This window comes from Epinephelus lanceolatus, chromosome 8 (assembly GCF_041903045.1).
Source record: "Epinephelus lanceolatus isolate andai-2023 chromosome 8, ASM4190304v1, whole genome shotgun sequence".
NCBI lineage: Eukaryota > Metazoa > Chordata > Actinopteri > Perciformes > Serranidae > Epinephelus > Epinephelus lanceolatus.
In genome coordinates this window covers 41,013,551-41,032,774 of record NC_135741.1, presented here as the reverse complement: position 1 = coordinate 41,032,774, position 19,224 = coordinate 41,013,551, and the positions used below count along the sequence as shown (strand labels likewise).

At 41.9% G+C, this 19,224-nt stretch overlaps 1 protein-coding gene across 2 annotated transcripts in view; it reads right to left on the bottom strand.

Moving 5' to 3' along the window:
* Positions 1-435: 435 nt before the first annotated feature.
* Positions 436-19,224, bottom strand: part of atp2b3b (ATPase plasma membrane Ca2+ transporting 3b) — a 73,686-nt gene continuing 54,897 nt past the window's right edge. The window contains exons 23-26 of one of the 2 annotated variants that reach the window (XM_033630139.2): positions 16,850-16,957; positions 16,379-16,561; positions 11,369-11,528; positions 436-1,864 (exon numbers count right to left, since the gene is read on the bottom strand). In XM_033630139.2, the coding sequence (XP_033486030.1) occupies positions 1,839-1,864; positions 11,369-11,528; positions 16,379-16,561; positions 16,850-16,957 (477 nt within the window). In that variant the 3' untranslated portion in view covers positions 436-1,838. The remainder of the gene's footprint in view (positions 1,865-11,368; positions 11,529-16,378; positions 16,562-16,849; positions 16,958-19,224) is intronic. The other variant, XM_033630140.2, reaches the window with a different exon arrangement.

Here is a 19,224-nt window from a genome sequence, read left to right as displayed (position 1 = left end):
ACCCAAGGGCTCGCCCTGAGTCTTGTACATAAATATTACCAATACAAACTCATCAGTTAATCGACATGGCAGGAGGCTGTAAATTAACTTAGTCCTGTATGGGGTTAAGGTATGCATACATGTATACACCACAATTAATGTGAGATCCCACACACTGTATTATCTCATAGCAGGGTGGACAATATTACAGATAACAGGTCATGTGGAGTTATGAGGTGGCATTCAAGGATTGGGCAGGTTGGGCTGGAGAAAGAACAGTGATTAACATGACGAGTTCTGTGCTGTCACTTCCCAAACATTCAAATTATATATACATATACTGTATATATGTATATATCTATATATATGTATTTCCCCCCATCCTTAAGGTGTTTTTTGCAGCCATACTATTTACTATTAGGTTTAAATGAACAGTATCTTTGCTTGCAATTTCTATTTTTGTTATGTTTTTGTTGTTTTTTTTTCAGAAGAGACAAGACAATACACATACACACACTGAAAGAGAGAGGAAGGAAAGAAAAGAAATATATTAAAAAAAAGCTGAATGTAAAAATTTCAGAGAAAGAGATAAGAAAGAAAGAAACCAATGTAAAAGAAAGAAATGAATGAGCACCATTATGTTGAGAAATAAAAGAATCAGAGGGTGGAACTGACTGAAGTCTAGTTAAAGCTTTAACAAAGCGTTTTACTTATATTGCAAGCAAATTAGTGATATCAAAGTGGCTGTAGATTCTAGCCTGATAAATGATGGCGGTGATGACTATGGTGCCATGGCAGGTAGGTAGGTGGATGATGACAACAACACTAATGATGAACACCAACAGAAACAGAGAGAATCCGCCTCTGGCCCTGACATGGCCCTGTCTGCTGAAGCGTTGAAGGATGTGTCGATTTTTTTTTTTTTAATTGGATGTCCGTCCCCATCTCTCCCCAACCCACCGTCACTCAGAAAAACGCAGCGAGAGCAGACCTGTGCGAGTGTGTGACAAGTGTGCGTGCAGTCAGGCAGGGTGGGGTGGGCAGGTTCTTCAAGGGAGGGCGACAGATAGGGCGGTGGGTTCGAGGGTGGAGGGGGTCGGGGGTGGTGTTGTCAGCGGGTCAGACTGAGAGGGCTGGAGCAAGGGCAAAAGGAAGGAAAGTCGCAATGTTCTCAGGGAGTTGCGAGCAGAAGTCTCCAGCCATTGTCCACTCCCTCTGGTACCTCCCCCTGTCCTTCGCTCCCTCCTGTTGGCTTGTTGTAAGGAAGATTGGATGAAAATGTCATGTGTGAGTCCTCAGCCCTCTCTTCCGCTCCCCTCTCCTCCCCCTCCCCTTAACCTCTCCCCCCGACCCATGTTCAGCTCAGTTATAAGGAGGTCTCCACGCAATAGAGATGGGCCAGGTGAGGGGCGGAGAGTTTCTCCGGCCTGTCCCTGCCATGATGGATATGGTGGTGTTGGTAGTGGTGGTGGTGGGGGCTCCGGTTGCTGGGGGTTACTGCGTTGGTGCTGTTTTTGTTGCCGTGGGTGACTGTTGAACTGATGCTGCTGCTGCTGCTGCTGCTGCTGCTGTTGTTGTTGTTGTTTCGGTTGCATGGGGTCACCGGGAGGCTGTACTGGCGGTAGGGGCGGGTGGGGCGGATGCGGGCTGGGGGTTGGGGCTGGGTGGGAGGGGGTGGCGGCTTGCGGAGGGCCGGGTGCAGGTGCTGGTATCTGCTGAGCTCTGATTCGTCGTCCACGTCAGTGTCGTCGATCAGCGGGATGTTGTGGATGAGGTCGTTGATGAGGAACTCCGGGTGGGCCATGAAGTTGTGGATGGAGTTGCGGGATTCCGGTTTCTCCCGGCCCTCGTACAGCGAACTACGGAATGCTTTCACCACTCGCATCTGCCGAGAGGAAGCAAGACGAGGGAGAGACCACAAGAAAGAGAGAAGTGAAAGTTAGACATAATAAAGGGGGAAAAGAGGCAAGGGAACCCAGAAACAGACAGACTTGTGTCCTCCAGCAGACAAACAGAGTGACAGAAAGACAGGTGTACACTCAGGGCCAGGTGGCTACCATCAAAATTTAGACAAGACAACTTCTAATGGTGTTTTGGTTTATTTTGAATTTTCCTAAGAGGTGCTCTGGAAGCTGAAAATACTGTTATTGGTTGGATTAATGCAAAATGTGTGGGGCCAAGGCAAATCCGTTCTGGGAACTAGGAATCTATGGTACTGAAAACTATTCTCTTGGGACTGGTTTTGGGAAAAACGCTTATTTACTTTTTCTTTTTTGCCAAGAGTTTGTTTAGAAGATTGCTACCCCTCTCATGTCAGTGTGCTTAATATAAAACTAACCATAGCCACTAGCCAGTTAGCTTAGCTCAGGACAAAATCAACTATCTTGGCTGTCCGAAAGGAACAAAATCACCTACCAACACATCTAAAAGCTCACTAGTCACATCTCTTGGTTTAATCTGTAAAAAACAACAACTGAAGTGTAAAAACCCCCAGATGTTTACGTGCCGCACTATTTCTTGGCTGGGAGTAAAGACTCTGAAGACGTGGTCTCACACCACAATTTTAGGACATCAGATCGGGGTGGCCTTTGTCCGACAATCTATCAATTTCTAAAGTTGACAATCCAACATTCACACCTACTTCACGCTGATAACTGGCCAGCTGTGGGGTGTTGAGAAAGTAAGCATGATTGAACTTCTCTCTCAAGCTCTCTTTTTTCATGTCTTTTTTTCACAACTATTTTTGTCACGTTTTATGTGAGTAACAAAGTGCAACACGATGCTCTGTTATTCCCATATTTTAACAATATTGTATCTCTCTCCTTTCTTTGACGACCAGCTTTTCACAGGGTATCTACAGGTATTAGACAAAGGTGGGACCAAGTCGTTGTTTTGCAAGTCACAAGTAAGTCTAAAATCTTTGCACTCAAGTCCCAAGTCAGGACTGACAAGTCTCAAGTCCCAAGTTCTTAAATTGAGTTTTGAGTCCTAAACAAGTCAAAATGCGCTCTTCCCCAAATTAAATGCCATTTTAGCAAGTGTATATTAAATTTACAGAAATCATGAATGGTTTTAACAAATAGTATTTATTTGTTAAAACAAGTTTGTCTGTCTTGTTGTATCTAACTCATCTCATCTTGGATAATGTTTACAACTTTCTCTTCCAAAATTGGCTTGGGGGAAGGTATCAAGTATTTTCAAGTCAAAAGGCTAAGTTTAAGTGAAGTCATGAAGTCAAGTCGAGTCGCAAGTCTTTTTGATTTTGTTAGGTCAAGTCTAAAGTCATTAAATTTGTGACTCAGGTCTTTTCAAGATAATTTTTAACCAAATTAAGACTCATTTTTTGACAAATCATCTTTTTCTTATTTAAGTGTTGCAGGTAAATATAAAGGTTAAGTATACATAGTATATAGCTAGTCCTCGGCACAGGTAAGTCTATTTAGGAATATGGTTATTAGAATGAGTTAGATTAATCTACATTTTGCCAACAATTAAGCGCAAGTAGTAAAGAGACAATATAAGTACAATGGAAGGTTTAAGGATTTGTATATGAGAAATGCTGAATTTCATGTAGAAGAGCTTGACTCATTTTGACAAAAAGAAATTGAAAGACTGATAATGTTAAAATTAGATAAAAATGTTTTTGGCAATTAAGAGCTCTGAAATTCAAATTTATTAAGGCCTAATATTTATAAAATTGAATTTTAGGAACTTTTGAAATTTAATAAGTTACATATTACTAGTAATTTTACCCTGTTAAAATGTAATGTAGCTATTTTAATTACATCATCAAAGTAATGTCATATATTACATTTGATTACTTTTTGATTACTTTCCTAACAAAAGTCTTAAACTGGGCAATAAAGCTGAAAAATATACGGAAATAGGCTATGACAAAAGAAGGCACGCACAGCAAAAGGTGCAGTGCAAGATATTTTTAGGGCATTTTTTTGCCTTTAATTGATAGGATAGCGAAGTGTGAAAGGGGGAGAGAGAGGGAGATTCATGCAGCAAAGGGCCACAGGCTGGAGTCAAACCCGGGCTGCTGCGGCAACAGCCTTGGGGCGCCTGCTCTATCACTAAGCCACCAATGCCCCAGAAGTAACCCCTTTATCATCACCAACATTCTGATTAGTCAGTGTAATTTAACTCAGTAACATTTATTTTGCCATTGAATTACATGTAACTTAAATGTAACAAGTTAGTCCCCAAAACTGAAGGCCTTGTTTCCACAAAATTTTGTTTGTGTCCGTATTTCCGTATAGTTTATGGAGTACACCCCTAGAGTTCGACGCAAGGAAGTGCATCCCTTTATGGCTGGATTAAAACACCACCACAAAAATGGCATTAAAAATAGTTTTTCGCTTGTAGAATATGCACATGGAACAGTACAAAGACATAAACAGGATCAACAACAATAATAATAGGCAACAAATACGTGGTGGTGGTGGTGGCCTGTGAGTAGCCAGTTTTCTAAAATATCTTGTGAAGACGTATATCCACTATGCATGCACTGTATATGTTACATAGCTAGCATGCTACCAATGTTAGCAAAGAAACGCCAACAAAGTTTTTAATTCGAAAAAATGTATAAATAGGGCTGTATTACATTATGTTGGCTAGTTTGTTTTTATGCTAACTTCCTGTGGCACAGTCTGTTTGAAATCTGCCACACAAGTTTTGTTTTTTTTTTTCAGCCTACTCAAGGTCAATTCTGGACCCCCCCCCCCCCCCCCAAAAAAAAAAAAGAAGAAGGAAAAAAAAACAGAAGGAGGGTTTTTGCAAACTCATCAGAGATTACGGAGACTGTCATAGGAATGAATGGACCTCTGGTTGACTCACGTACACACAGCTTTGGAGAAACAAGGTATAAGAGTTATGTGATAGAAGCACAAATTGGGTTGATCACTTTTATCAGTTTGTCTTATGAGAAGGTTAGTAAGTGGTCATGTTTAGGCAACTCATGGACATGGTTTGAGCTAACTTTACCTGGTACAGGATAAATAAAATGTTGATACAGGGCAACATTTTAGTTTGGCACTATCACCAAATTTATAGGCAAGTGTATTCGCAACCTCACCTCGCCTCTGAACTATTACATCTGTTTTTTAAGCAGTTCTCCTCTGTGTTATTCTTTTAGGAGGGAAATTGGATTAGTCCTCACTTATTTTGTACAGAGCACATTATACCATTGCAAGATATGAAGATCATTTTTCAAACTTTGTAATCATATTACTGTAACCAAACACAAATATCTTAACTCAGTATCAATAGAGCGTCCACCTGATCCTGTCTGTCTCCAACAGACAAAAAAAAAAACAAAACAAAATCAAAATGAGTTGGCTTATGACTCACATTTTTGTCAGTTCTCACACACATCAACCAAACTTCACAAGACGAGAGCATTCAGTAGCCACCATCACAAAGACTGAAGAAGCTGCAGACACTTCACATGATACAGAAGTGGCATATATGTGTGTGTGTGTGTATCAGGGGGGTGATACAGTATGTGTGAAGAAAACACTCACACCTCGGCACACTGGATCACATGCATGCACACACGCAGATGAGGGTGGTTAGGCACAGATGGAGAAGAAGCAGGAACTGTGAGTGTGTTAGTTTAATGTACAATTAAAAAAAAAAAAAAAAGGCAAGAACCTATAGCAGTGACCACACACACACACACACACACACACACTCACACACACACACGGACACACACACGGACACGGACACACAAACACACACACACCAACACATGCATGCAGCAGCAGTGTAACTAAGTGAACCAACAGTTCAGTTGTTTCCACATCGTGCGGCTTGGAGGTTGACGTCTGCATGCATCACACAGTTGTCAATCATGGGTGCTGTTTGTTAAAGAGAGCTGGTTTATACACGCAAATACATCGACAGCCAGACATCAAGCTAGTCTGTCAGCATCTCTGTGCACACACACGCGCGCGCATGCACACACACACACACACACATGCATATGTGCAAAATGTACTGCGGCCATGCAGCAGATAGGGACAGAGGAGAGCAGAGTGGTTAATGATGATGATGCTGATGAGGAAGTTGCCGCAGGATAGAAAACAACAAGTCTTGCAAAACAGAAAGGTGACATCATGGAGAATCAGCAAGTTAGAACAGTATGTGATTGGTTAGATTACTCAAAACACAAGGTGATTAGTTCAAAGGCCAGAGCAAAGCTCAGGCGTCAGCCCTATCGCAAATAGAGAGGCAGCCAGGTCATGCTGAATCAGATCTTTGTCACTTACGCTCTCTTTCTGTCTCTCTCACACACATAAACACACACATAGTGAGGTCTATGAGTGTACTTGAAGGTGCATTATGCAGTGTATGGTGTATGCGTGCGTAAACACATTCCTTTGCCATGGCAGTTGGTCCATGCACCCTTCCCCCAAACCCAAACAGAGGAAAAGAAGCAGCATGAGCTCAAAAGAAACAGAGACAGTTCAATGCAAATACACTGACAGGCACAGGCAGGCAGAGCCCTACATAGAGACAGTTTGGCTACATGAGATCAACAGAGAAGACGCTTTATGTCAACAGCAACACTGACTGGAGTCCAAACTGTGATAATGAGAGGTGGATGGTCAGGCAGCTGAATGGAGATCAGTGCTGCAGCTGGCCAAACTAGGAGAAGACTCTATATATGACTCTGCCATATATGATAGACTGACTGACAGACAGACAGACAGACGTACAGACAGACAGACAGACGGTCAAGCAGTAGGTTCAGTGCTTATCTGTTTTTCCAAAGAGCCTGTCAGACAGTAGAAAAACACCTCATGCAGACTGAGAAGGTTTCAGAATGTTACTTTCTCACTTCGTCAGCGCTCGGTTTGTTTTCATTTTGTCTCCGTGGACAGAGTAAACTTTCGAGTATATAACGTCCCCAGTGTGACCAGAGCAGCCTGGAGGTCAGAGCACTGCTGTGTTACTTATGTCTCTCACCCACTTTCCTTTTCTCTCTCCCTCTCTCCCTGTCGGCTCTTTCAGCAGTGCTTGATGGAAAAACAATGATGGTTAAAGTACGAGGAGGAAAATAGGCGCTGGAAGGTAGAGAGGCTGCTGTGTGCAAAACAACTGCTTATGGGAAGAAACTGCAACATAAATACAGGGAGAAGCTGTGAGGTAGATGACTGGTTAATGGCTCCCATTTCCCAACTCTGAGCACCTCCCTTTGTTATGTGATGACTGAGCTCTAATCCATAGCAACCCCTCAGCAACGCCTTCCTCAATTCAATGCATATTCTCCTCCATGTCGTCTACTCATACCCCATTTAAAGAGTGAAAACTGAAGTCTTTTTGAATGTGAAAGAACCTAAGCAAAGAATTGAGGAGCTGAGGATGGATTTGAGATTTGGTCTCAACATCCCATTCCCCTAAAGTTTCCAAACTTTTATATTCGTTTCTTTTCCCAAATTAACTGTAATTGCAGGCAGCTGAAACTAAGTCAGTCTGAAATGAAAACAAACTGGATCCATAGATCGGTTCAAAAGATCCAGTTGGATCACTAAGGTCCAGCACAGCTCAGGGGGATGAAAGCATGAAACAGAGACATCTCCTTATACATGTGATATCTCTTTTTAATATTTAAGGCTTGGTGTTTCTTTGAGATAGTCCTGGACTTTTTTCTCACCCAGTGATGATAGATTTGGCTGTAAAAGTCGAGGAGGTGATGGTGTCAGTGTCAGAACTTGCGCACATCATATTGCAAGGGGGCACAGTGCCAAGACTAAGGGCTGGGTCTGCTTTGCAAAGAACTCTGGGTAGTGGAGTAAAGTAATGACCCTGAAGCCGGGGGGGGGGGGGGGGGGGGGGGGTGTCAGTCTGCCGTGATAACACATAGGCAATCATTTTTGGTGTGTTTGTTGCTCAGGATTTCCCAATTCAACTTTTGTGGGATTGAGTCTAAATACACTATAGTTTGTGTGTTCATGGTAAAGAAGGAACATCAGGTCAATGGTGTGGCTCATTGGTGTGTTTTTAGCCAAGCTAGCAGCATGGCGCTATGGATGTCATTGTCAGTCCACTTCTTTGGACCAAGTGAAATATTTCCACAATTGTTGAATGGATTGCCATGAAATTTAGTACATTATTACATTAATGTCCTAATATGGATTAATTTTTATAACATTTATTTGTAACTTTTTACTTTATTTATAACCTTTTATTTATAATCTTGGTGACTTTTCATACAGCACCAATCAGGTCAAAATCTGATTTTCTCTATAACCAAATACCTGCCTAACTACTGACACTCGAATAAGCCTTGGTGTTCAGTGCTAATAAACAACTGTTAGCATGCTAATGCACTGAACTAAGATGAAAAACATGGTTAACATTAAACCTGCTACTTATTAGCATGTTAGCATTGTCACTGTGAGCATATTAGCATACTAATATTAGCATGTAGCGGTAGGGCCCTGACACACCAAGCCATCTGTAGGTGCTGGACATGATGTAGCTCGTCGGTGAATGAAATCACTCTGATTGGTAGTTCAGCTTACTGCACAAGAAGAGCAATAGAAGTAAGGAAAACAAGTGGACCACTAAAGTCAAGAGGGCGCGAGGGCTTAACAAACTTGTTATATTAGATAAGATTATTCTTTTTAGCCATTAAGCTCTTTAGCGGAAAATGAATCATAGGTGGTGGTGTTGTTAATGTGCTAACTGGCTAAGTAGCATCTTGAAACTGACCTGCATGTCTCCTGGCTTACTTTTTTGAATGACGAATACAGACTATTGCCACCTGGTATGGAAATTAGTTCTTCTCACTCGGGTGAAAAACATACATGCTAGTTGGCTGTTGGCTGTAGTTACAATGATGATTGTAACCTCTTTGCTTTGTGTTTAAGTGAATTTTCTTGGCTGAGATACAGGCAACGCAACAGTCAGCCCTTGTCACCACTTAAATTTTGATGTCAGTTTGGTGTGTCTGGAGCACTCCTGTATATAAGTACAGCCTCACAGAGCCGCTGGCATTGCTTGAGACTCATAGTCTTGTTAACAGCTTCTGGACAACAATTAAGCTCTATGACACAGAGGAATGAGATAGCCTATATCAGGGTTTGGATATACACACAAAACAGTACTTGTTTGTAGGATCAGTTCTGTGTCTGGAAGAGTATTTGACACGATCTGAATTCTGCTTTTTGAATAAACCTCATTCTGAAAGCTCAAGCAAACAGGAACAATTTTTACATTTTATCTGACCATGGGCTGCCTCCATACAACATGAAGTGAATCAGAGACGCAGACCTGAGTCACAGTAAATTCTAAGTTGATGCTTGCTCCTTCAAATTTCCCTCCTTGTCAATCCATTTGGTTTCAGGAACTGAACCACAACAGGATGACCTCAGAATGCAAGTATGTGTCATACTACTGTTGAGTAACAGATTTGGACACAACAACATCTTCGAATTAAGGAAAAAAATTGAAAAAGCAAGCCATGAGCTAGCAGCGGTGGGACCTGAACTGCACATCCCTGCTTCCACACCTTTGTCATTTTAGCTGGCTTTTCTATCAGGCAGCAATGTTGCAGTGATGTCCAGTTCTGAGTAATGATATAATACATTTTAATTAATAATGATGTAAAGCGAAGTATGTGTTTCCAAAGTACCTAAACAAAGCCCAGGTAACTTCTAGTGTCTGCAGGATGATCACAACAATGAGGTGTCAGCAACGCCTCTCTGTATCTATACCTACAGGTGATGGAGCAGCGTGGGGAGGAAGGCAGCGTGGAATGGAATAAGGGAAGGATGGACCAAAGGGAGCAAGGAAGGTAGGGAGAAGCAACTGAGAAGACAGATGGAGACAATCAAAATGAAGAGACAGCACAACCACACGGATGCACACACACACACACACGCAGACACACACTCGTACACAAGCACACACTAGCACACTGATAAAGGAACACAGAAGTCAAACTACGGCTCTCGGATATGTCAGCAGATGCACACACATAAAGACACTTGCAAACAGACGCGTGCGGAACTGACATACAAGAAATCAAGAGAAAACATGAAGGGTGGTTGCTACTCTAGTAAGGAGATGGGAGGATGACAAAAAGGGATGAGGTCAAGGACAAAGTAGGATACAAAAAAAAAGAAAGAATGAAGAGAAACCTACTAAAGAAATCTTATCAGTATGCTACACAAGAGCCTGTATTTAGATCTGGTAAAATCTAAATACCTCTACAAAAGAACAACTCTACTTATGAAGAACAATAAGAATACATTTCACAGAATATTTCTGCAAACAGGGAACCTGTAATATCTCATAATTATAGAAGAAAAAGGAGAGAACTGTGATGGAGAGAGAGAGAGAGGAAAAAAAACCAGACTGCACAGAGAGAAAAATCAGGACTTTTTGGAGACATCGGGGGGAGCCAAACTTGTGGCGTTGGAGCTGGAAATACTGTTACAGAAACAACCAGTTGACAACAATTGCAGCACCGGACATAAGTGAGAGGAGCAAAAGAAGGAGAAAGAAAGCAGCAGTGATAGAGCAGAGGGAACTTTTTTGTCTTGGAAACAGCAGTGTGTTATGGGGCTTTTATACTCGAAGGTTTACAGTTTAGAGAATTGCAGAAGCGATATGAAAGCCATTTGGTAATGAATATGAATTCTATGGCAGTGAAATCCAATTGTAGCATTTTCTACCAATAATAGTTGTCACAGAATTGTTATAGCAACACTATAGTCTGTTTTTTTTAGAGAAAAGAAATGACACCACTCCTTTACATTAGCAATGTTTATAGCAGGGGTCAACCAAAGTAACCACGCTTGACCTCATTCACAGACAGGAAGTAACACACGGTGCAGGAGGAGCAGCCATTTGCTCTCTGAACTTTAGGATGCATCCTTGGCTTGTCGGAGAAAATTAAACTGTTTTCGCTGCTTTAATATCTTCTTTTCAATCACTTTCTTTCTTTATAAACAATGCTGCTCCATTTCTGTCAGGACGCCTCAGACAGAGAGAGAACAGCAAGCCGCCTCCTGCGCCGACCAACACTCAACAACAAAACAGACTCTGGGCTGGAACCGGGACTGGATTTGGACCAGACCAGATCAGACCAGAACTACACAGCCGGTCAGGACTGGGTGCTGTTTGAAAGGGAGAATAAGAAAAAAGAATAGAGGAGACATTGCACACATACGAGCAGCGAGCGAGCCGGAGGGGACACAACCATAGAGAGTAAAAAATACTGCAGTCCACGTGCCGTGCAGCAGTGTGTGTGTTTGTGTCTGCGAATGAGTGTGAGGGAGAGAGAAGGTGACTGCAAGTATGTATGCAGGTATACGTGTGTGTGTGTGGTATGTGTGTGTATGTGTGTACATGCGTTCGGCGGACTCACTCCCGGGGGCTGGGCTGGTATTGGCTGTTGCGGTGGAGAGAGCTACGTGAGAGGGGGTAGAGATAGTGTTTACGTCGTGGAGCTGACTGAGCACAGAGGAGCGCCGTCTCACCGCTCCCTGAAACGAACCACTTCGCTTGAACGTGCTCACTACCTCCATCTGCAGGACAGAGACAAAACAGCAGCACTCAGTGAGGACAGGAGAGGCCAGTCTGAGTGTGAGTGGATGTGTGTATGCGTGATGTGATTGCTTTAACGGAACATCTCACCCACAAAATAACTATTCCTATATTTATACATCACCACGTGTCACATTAAATTCATGAAGAAAACTTTGTGTTACTCGCATGCCTCTATGGTAAACGAAGAATCCAAAAACTGAGAAAATTCTTGATGAATTAAAATAAATGGGGTCCATGTTTAACAATAGCAAAACTATATCACAACATCCACTGACAAACTCTCACAAAACTCTTTCGTAATAATCCAAGTCTCATTTATTCAATCGTATGTTCAGTACTTCCCAAACACACGTATTTTCAGTGAAACCTCACAACTTAAAACACTTGTCAACCAGTGCATTTGAACTCTGCTGAATGGAAGGCACGAGCAGTGTAGTTCAAAGGTGCACGCATGCCCAGGAACATTCAGCATGTGCTACTCATAGGCAGAGGTATTGTAAGGTATTAGACTTGCACCAATTACATTTTTTTACAACTCACAAAATTTTTGGCCTGATCCCGATTTAATTTTTTTCAAAACACTTTACAGCACACAAGATATTGCAAAATTTTCTATCTTTCCTTTATTAGAGCATCATCTCAAACAAATAAACAAAAACAGTGACATAGGTTAAGAAACATTTTCCTTTTTGCTCAAATATAATTTCAGGTACAGTATTAAAATAAATAAGTACATACATACATAAATAAAAACACAGATAAATAAAATAATAATTCTTGCTGTATAGCATTTGTGGGTAATTTCTTATTTTAACAACTAGAAAAAGGTGCACATTCTTCGGCACACGGACACACGCCTGCTCAGTTTCAAGCGGCACAGTGCAGCAGTGAGAGCTCCGCGGTTAAGTTTAAGATGAACAATTAACAACTTTCTCCTTCTCTCTTTTGATGTGTGTGCGTGAATGATTAAAGTGAGAAGCCGCCCATGTTTCACTTCCTCACATCGCCCAAGCCGTGAGTTGCACATGTACGTGTGTGTATGCTGCTGATGTTACATGATGTCAATCATGCGGCGTGGCGGGAATTTGACCGGCATTTTAAATCGGCATATTTTAGACTGACCGGCCGGTTACAGGTCATGGCCAATCACATGAAAATCAGCCCAATTACGAGCACTGCCGATTAATCAGTGCAAGTTTATAAGGTACTGTAATGTTTTACAGTGTTTCCCCTAGGATTTTTCCAGCATTGGTGAAGAAGTCTGTGAGTTTTATTTTGCACTGCCAGAAGATATTTAGCACGTCTACTGACATGATTTGTACTCAGTTGTAGATGCCAAAATGAAGCTCAGCGTAAGTTCAATCAGGAAGACTTTCTTGCTCCTTCATTCACAATCCTCTCCCTCTCACTCCCATTGCTTCCACCAGTCAGCTGTCTATGGGCGTTCTCTCTTCTAGTTATTCAATCAAACTTTGCCACAATCTCTATCAGCCAATCAGGATGCCACTGCAAAATTTTAAATCTGCTCTTTCTTCTGCTGCTGTCAGCTGTCATTTTAGGCACAGTTGTCGTGCTCTCCTCAACCCCGTTAACCTCCAGCCATCGTATCCAGAGTCCAGGACAAGCTCAACAAAGGCTCCCTGGGGTTCCCTGTTCGACTATGGATTCATCACCCTCCCTAAATCATACCATATCCATGGGGTCTAATCACCAAAGACTTTCCACATTTTTTCATTCTTATGTGCACATGTTAATAAATACTATTTTACTATAAAAAACGAGTCTCTCCTGATTGAATTACACTTGATAAAATGTTTCCCATACCCTGCACGCTGTTACAACTCTACTACTCTTGCACGTTATGGAAGATGTAACATTTGACATCTAGTATTTCAATCAATATTGTGACTCTAACATTGCTTGTAAAAACAAATGACTGATAACAAGTGGAACATAGATACAAGTTACTTGCATTAAAGTTGAATCCACATAGTTCCAGAGGTTTTTGAATAATGACATCAAAACCAAAAATTGTTACAATTGCCCCTGGTCTCCCCTAATCAGCCCTGCATTTCCAGTCACAAAGACAAAATGACTCAAATCCTGAAGAAATGCAGATGAGAAAGAACTTCTATACAGGGGCGGAAATCCCGGGGGGGACAGGGGGGACATGACTCCCCCTTCAGTAAAGCTGTACCCCCCTAGAATCATTTGAGACACAATTAATAATTTTTGAACAATGCAGTAGTATTTATTGAAAGCACAATGTAAGTGGTGCTCATTATAATCACGCAATAATGTGCTATTTAAATCTAGTCCCCCCCTCCCATTCCTAGTAGTGGTATATCCCACACTCTTTTCAACGGACGGGGCTGCTTGGCAGCAGTAGCAGCGTGTGGCTGGACTCGCTGCCCACATCACGCATCGCAGGGTAAGATGTACACTCACACAGACACAGTTTAACTTATACAAGTTACAACACATCCCATTTACCGTTACAACAAGCCCCAGGCCCAGGCTGATAATATAAACTGTCTGCAACATTTCTCCTGCATTGTTCAAAAGCCTACTCAATTACGAGTGCTGCTAAGCTAGAAGCTAATGATTAAGCTCAGAGTTCAGTGATAGTCAGAGAGGACAGGAGAGAAAGAAGAGGGAGAGGATAGGACAAGAGCAGTCAGTGGCGGAGCAATGGGTACCTGTCTGTAGGCTCTCCACCTGTCAGTGAGACAAACATGAATGACGTGCAGTCTAACTGACGAGGAGCGGTCATTACGCGAGACTATTACGCACAGTTGTGGCAGAGCGGCTCATATGGGTACCTGTCTGTAGGCTCTCCACCTGTCAGTGAGACAAACATGAAAGACGTGCAGACGAGGAGCGGTCATTACGTGCGACTATTACGCATGGTTGTGACGGAGCATAGCTAATGGGTACCTGTCTGTAGGCTCTCCACCTGTCAGTGAGACAAACACGAAAGATGTGCAGTTTAACCGAGGAGCGGTCATTACGCGCGACTATGACGCACGGTTGTGAGGTGGGCAGCAGCAGATCTCACAGCACACTGTTTATAAACCAGTTTACCAGTTTAATTGCAGGAAATGTTTAGTTTTAGTTTTAGTTTAGTAAGTATAGACATTCACTCTGCCTGTTGGAGAGATTAGAGAGAAGATTAAAGCGTCAAACTGCGGTAAAAGACTGTATAAAAGGCAGGCTACAACTTTTTTTCCTTGTCCCTCCCTGGAATTATTCTCTAAAATTTTACTGTTTATTGTCCCCCCCAACTATGAAATGGGATTTTCGCCCCTGCTTGTATACATAAAGATACTATGTCAGTTGTGTGGGCACAATACAGGGAAGCATTCCATTAAACAGAGTTAAAACACACGGCTTGCAGAGTGTTTTAAATGGTAAAGTTTCAGCACAAATGAATGTTTTTGGGAGTACTGAGCATATGACTGGATAAATGAGACTTGGATTATACTGTACAAGTTGTGTGAGAGTTTTTGAACAGATGTAGTGTTTTGATATAGTTTTGCTGTTGGTATGCTGTTTGTGAATGAGCTTGCATTTACTTCAATTCATCAACAATATTCATCGTTCTTGGATTCTTTGTTCACTGTTGAAGCATGCAAGAGAAAAAGACCCCTTTTCCTCCTCAATCCAACGTAACACAGGGTAAGTAGTTGATCTACAAATGGTCATTTTGTGGGTAAAGTGCTCCTTTAAAACATTTCCTGCCACAGCAGAAATGATAGGAGCAGCTTTTAATTTTGATTTCCTTTGATGACAACTGTGCATCAGTGATACGCATCACAACTGCTTTTTGAATATTGCTGATGAACAAGAATTATATAAATGTTGACCTTCCGTGTATATGAGGTTGTGTGTTTGCATATATAGTTGTTGTCTGCACACTCAGACCAAACCCTCTTAATGAAAAACTGACCACTTTACGCAAAGGCACTTAAGCAGAGACTCTTGACTGGATCTCTAACACTGCTTAGGAGGCTGTTAGCGGATTGTTGCTCATGTTGATGCTGTTTTGCTGTCTTAATGTACGTTCTCACACAAAGCAGTGCAAGAATCAATCAATTAAAGCAATCAAGCAAGTCAACAGCCTGTCTACTTAGCATTATCCTGTACACACCGTGTAAACACTCGCGCACACAATCACAGCATTTATCATCTCTCATGATGTTTATGAGCATCTTAAATACCACTTCCAAGTTTGATAAAGCCATTACACGAGGTTTGAGCAGAACAGAAAAGTTGGCTGTGTGGGAGAAAAAAGACTGAAAGCATTATGTTTGGCACAAGTCAGAGGAACAGCACAGACAGGGTGAGATACAGACTGACTTTTAAAGAACAAATCAGATACAGTGTTTAAACTTAACTAAATCAGTATATTTGTCATAGATGAATCAACAATGCAGCAGAATGACTTTCTTTCCAAAAGTCTCTTATATTAGTGTATAAAGGCCATGATACCGGCAGTTTATTTTTTTAGGCAGTGTTACTACACAATTCAGAAACAACACCCCCCGCAAAAAATATATAAATTTCATCATAAAGCACTTGATTAAAAAAGTGGAAACATCAGGCATTCATATTCAGATTCCTACATTCTTTGTGATACGTACTTTTGTCTTTCATGTATCCTGTTTTCATCCCCATTTATCTGTAATTCACCTTAAACAAACTGCCTGTGTGTCATGACCAGGCAAAGCTCCAGGTTGAGGTATTGTGCTGTCTGGATTATCTCTGTGTCTCTTCCTGTGAAAAAGGTTTGGTTAAGGTTCGTTTTGGTGATCTGGTCAAACAGTACCTGAGTCTGGATGCGGTTCAGGCCTCTGAACCAGAGGATCTGTCCACGGCGCAGCTCTCTCTCAGCACAGTCAATCTCCTCCTCATCCTCTGCCAGCTCCTCCCCCTCCTCTTCCCCAGGCTCCAGGCCCAGCCCTGCCTCCTTCAGGCATGGCAGCCGCTCTGTTGGCACTGTGGCTATCACCTGGAGGCCAGGTTAGTTAAATTGTTATTTGATCAGAAGATGCTAGTATGACATTATACTGAGCAGCTATGAGCTTTTCCAACCATCTTACACACGATGGATCAGATAATACCAGATTATTAGTTGTATTATTACAACAGAAATAAGCACACAGAACAGCGGCGTTATCTAAGTCAGTGTAAACAATGTTTCCTTAGCCTCACCTCAGAGAAAATTCCAGATAAACCAGGCCTGCCAGCCTACACCTGCTCTGTATGGTTTGACTCAGCAGGCTGAAGTGCTGCTTACCTGCCCCCAGAGAAGCTCTCCAACTCCCACGAACAGACACCAGAGCCACTGCTCCACGTTGAGAGGGGCACAGCTGAAGGGCTTCCCTCCCCACTGCACAATCACAATCTGCAGCAGAAACACAGGGAGGGACATCATTATTGTCACACATACAAACACAATGTCGAGGGAGACACCTACAGAGCCTGCGAGTGGCCATAAAATAAATAAATAAGAGAGCCATGAGTCAAACTCCAGCCTAGTTTGACCGGTTTTTTTTTTTTTTTTTCCTATAGTGGTCATGGCACCACGGCATCACTATTACAGATATCTGATGCCTTGTTGCTGGATAAGGACCGGGATTCAGTGAGGTAATGTTAGCAAAGGTAGATGTGTGTCAGTTTATTTCTGTGGACATTATTCCTCATGGCCTTCATGCATTCATTGTTCTACAGATTGTCGAGTTCTGCAGATTGCAGAGTAGGTGGTTTAACAAGTTAGTTGTGTTGCTTAGCGGCACAGACAAAACTCTTACACACTCTTTGCGCTGTTTGTTATCTCCTTAATCTAGAATACTTCCAAACAATGGGTGATGATGGTTGATAGCGGATAACATTTATGACATTTATTTTGCTTGTTGGCAGTTGTAACATTCAGTGAAGTTCTTCACAGGCTGCTGCTGCTGTAGGGTGCATGCGTGCCAGCATGACAGCTTTTCATAAGCAGAGGCTGGCTGTTAGTTTAAGAAGCACTTGATTTAATATGCAGCTGAGTTTTCTATTGGTGGGCACACATTTAAAAGGACAATATTGCAGATGATCATGTTCATTTAATTGTGGGAAGCCAAAATTGTGATCGTGATTAAAATTCCATTAATTGTGCAGCACTAGCAACCACCATCAAATTGTTGTAAAATAACCACAGAACCCCTCGTGCTTATGAGCACATCAAATGTGTCATTTTGATGAGATATTCTAGTCAGTTTCTTTTGCACGTCAACAGGTGTGTTGGATACTGTCACACTGATATTAGTTTTAAGAGCTCCATGAAAATAGCAGGCACCAGCTCCAAATGGACTGCCTTTCAGCAGCAGGCTGGTGCCCATTGGCAGCGCTATGTCTCGCCTGTGTAAGAAACTACAGAAACAGACACCTGGCACCAGGGTTCTGATCTTGGACCCCCCCGAACTCCCCGCAGGGTCAGCAAACTTTCTGTTGCTACTGTTACACAGGTTGGACCCAGCCCTGTCATTGGCCACCAGCCTGCTGTGACCCTCAGTGCTGTGGTTTGTGTCGGCAAGGAGTGAGGCAGAAGGACCGCAAGGTGCACTGTACTGGCTCTCTCTATATGAACTCATCTTGGGCGCATAAATTAACCAGAATGTGGGGATGATTTAATCAAATTAAAGGAGCAAATTATATTTCATGCACACAAATTAGTAAATTGTGGCCTCCATTGATTTTTTCCCCCCTATAGCCACTCCCAAGTTCTGTAAGAACCACTACTGTAGAAAGAAAAAAACAATAGAAAACAATAACAATAGAAAACAATAACACCAGGATGTGTTAACAGTCAACACCTTCATCTGTCACAGTTTCAAGTAGGAAAGTAACAGGTGGCATTATCACTGTAATCTCTGGTGTATCTTACAAACATCAAACCCAGATATGTGATAGCATATGCAGACATTTTGTGTTTGAGTATCTTATTTAATAATTCAGGAGATATAGCCCACCCTTAATGGCTATTAAGATTATAAACCTTCCTCTCACAATTTGACTTGGCTAACATCAGATCATGGAAATTCATCTGAGTGTATACAAGGAACATTTGAGGAGAACATTATGTTCTCTGGGCCAGTACGTATAAAGCTGCAGTACATGTTTGGTCTTTAATGCATCAAGTATTGGCTCATTTTCATAGAAATAAAAATAAGTGCCATGAATAAATGTTTCTAAGTTTTTACATTTAGTTTAACAGGGCTTCCAACCTCAGTGGATCAATGTCTCTCTCTTTCGCAACAGTAACTGGAATTTCCCAGGGGGTCAATAATAAAGAAGAAGCAAAATCAAGAAAAGTAAATGAAAAAGGTGCTGTGGCTCATGGTTTATATCATTTGTATCAGCCCTTGGTTACAACAAAGACCTGATGGAGGTCAGTGGAACATTACAATGTCCATTCTCTACTGGCACGCTCCATCATAATAATAAAAAATAAATTAAAAAAAAGATTAAAATTCCCTAACAGGTGATTTCACAACCAAAATCACCATAGGGAGGCACAACTTAACTCATTTTCCAGGCTAGGGAGAAGGTATACGATCCTGCTGTACTCTATGGTAGAAGCCTGGTGAGGGTCTCCACAGGAATGCCCTCAGTCTTACTCACATGGATAGG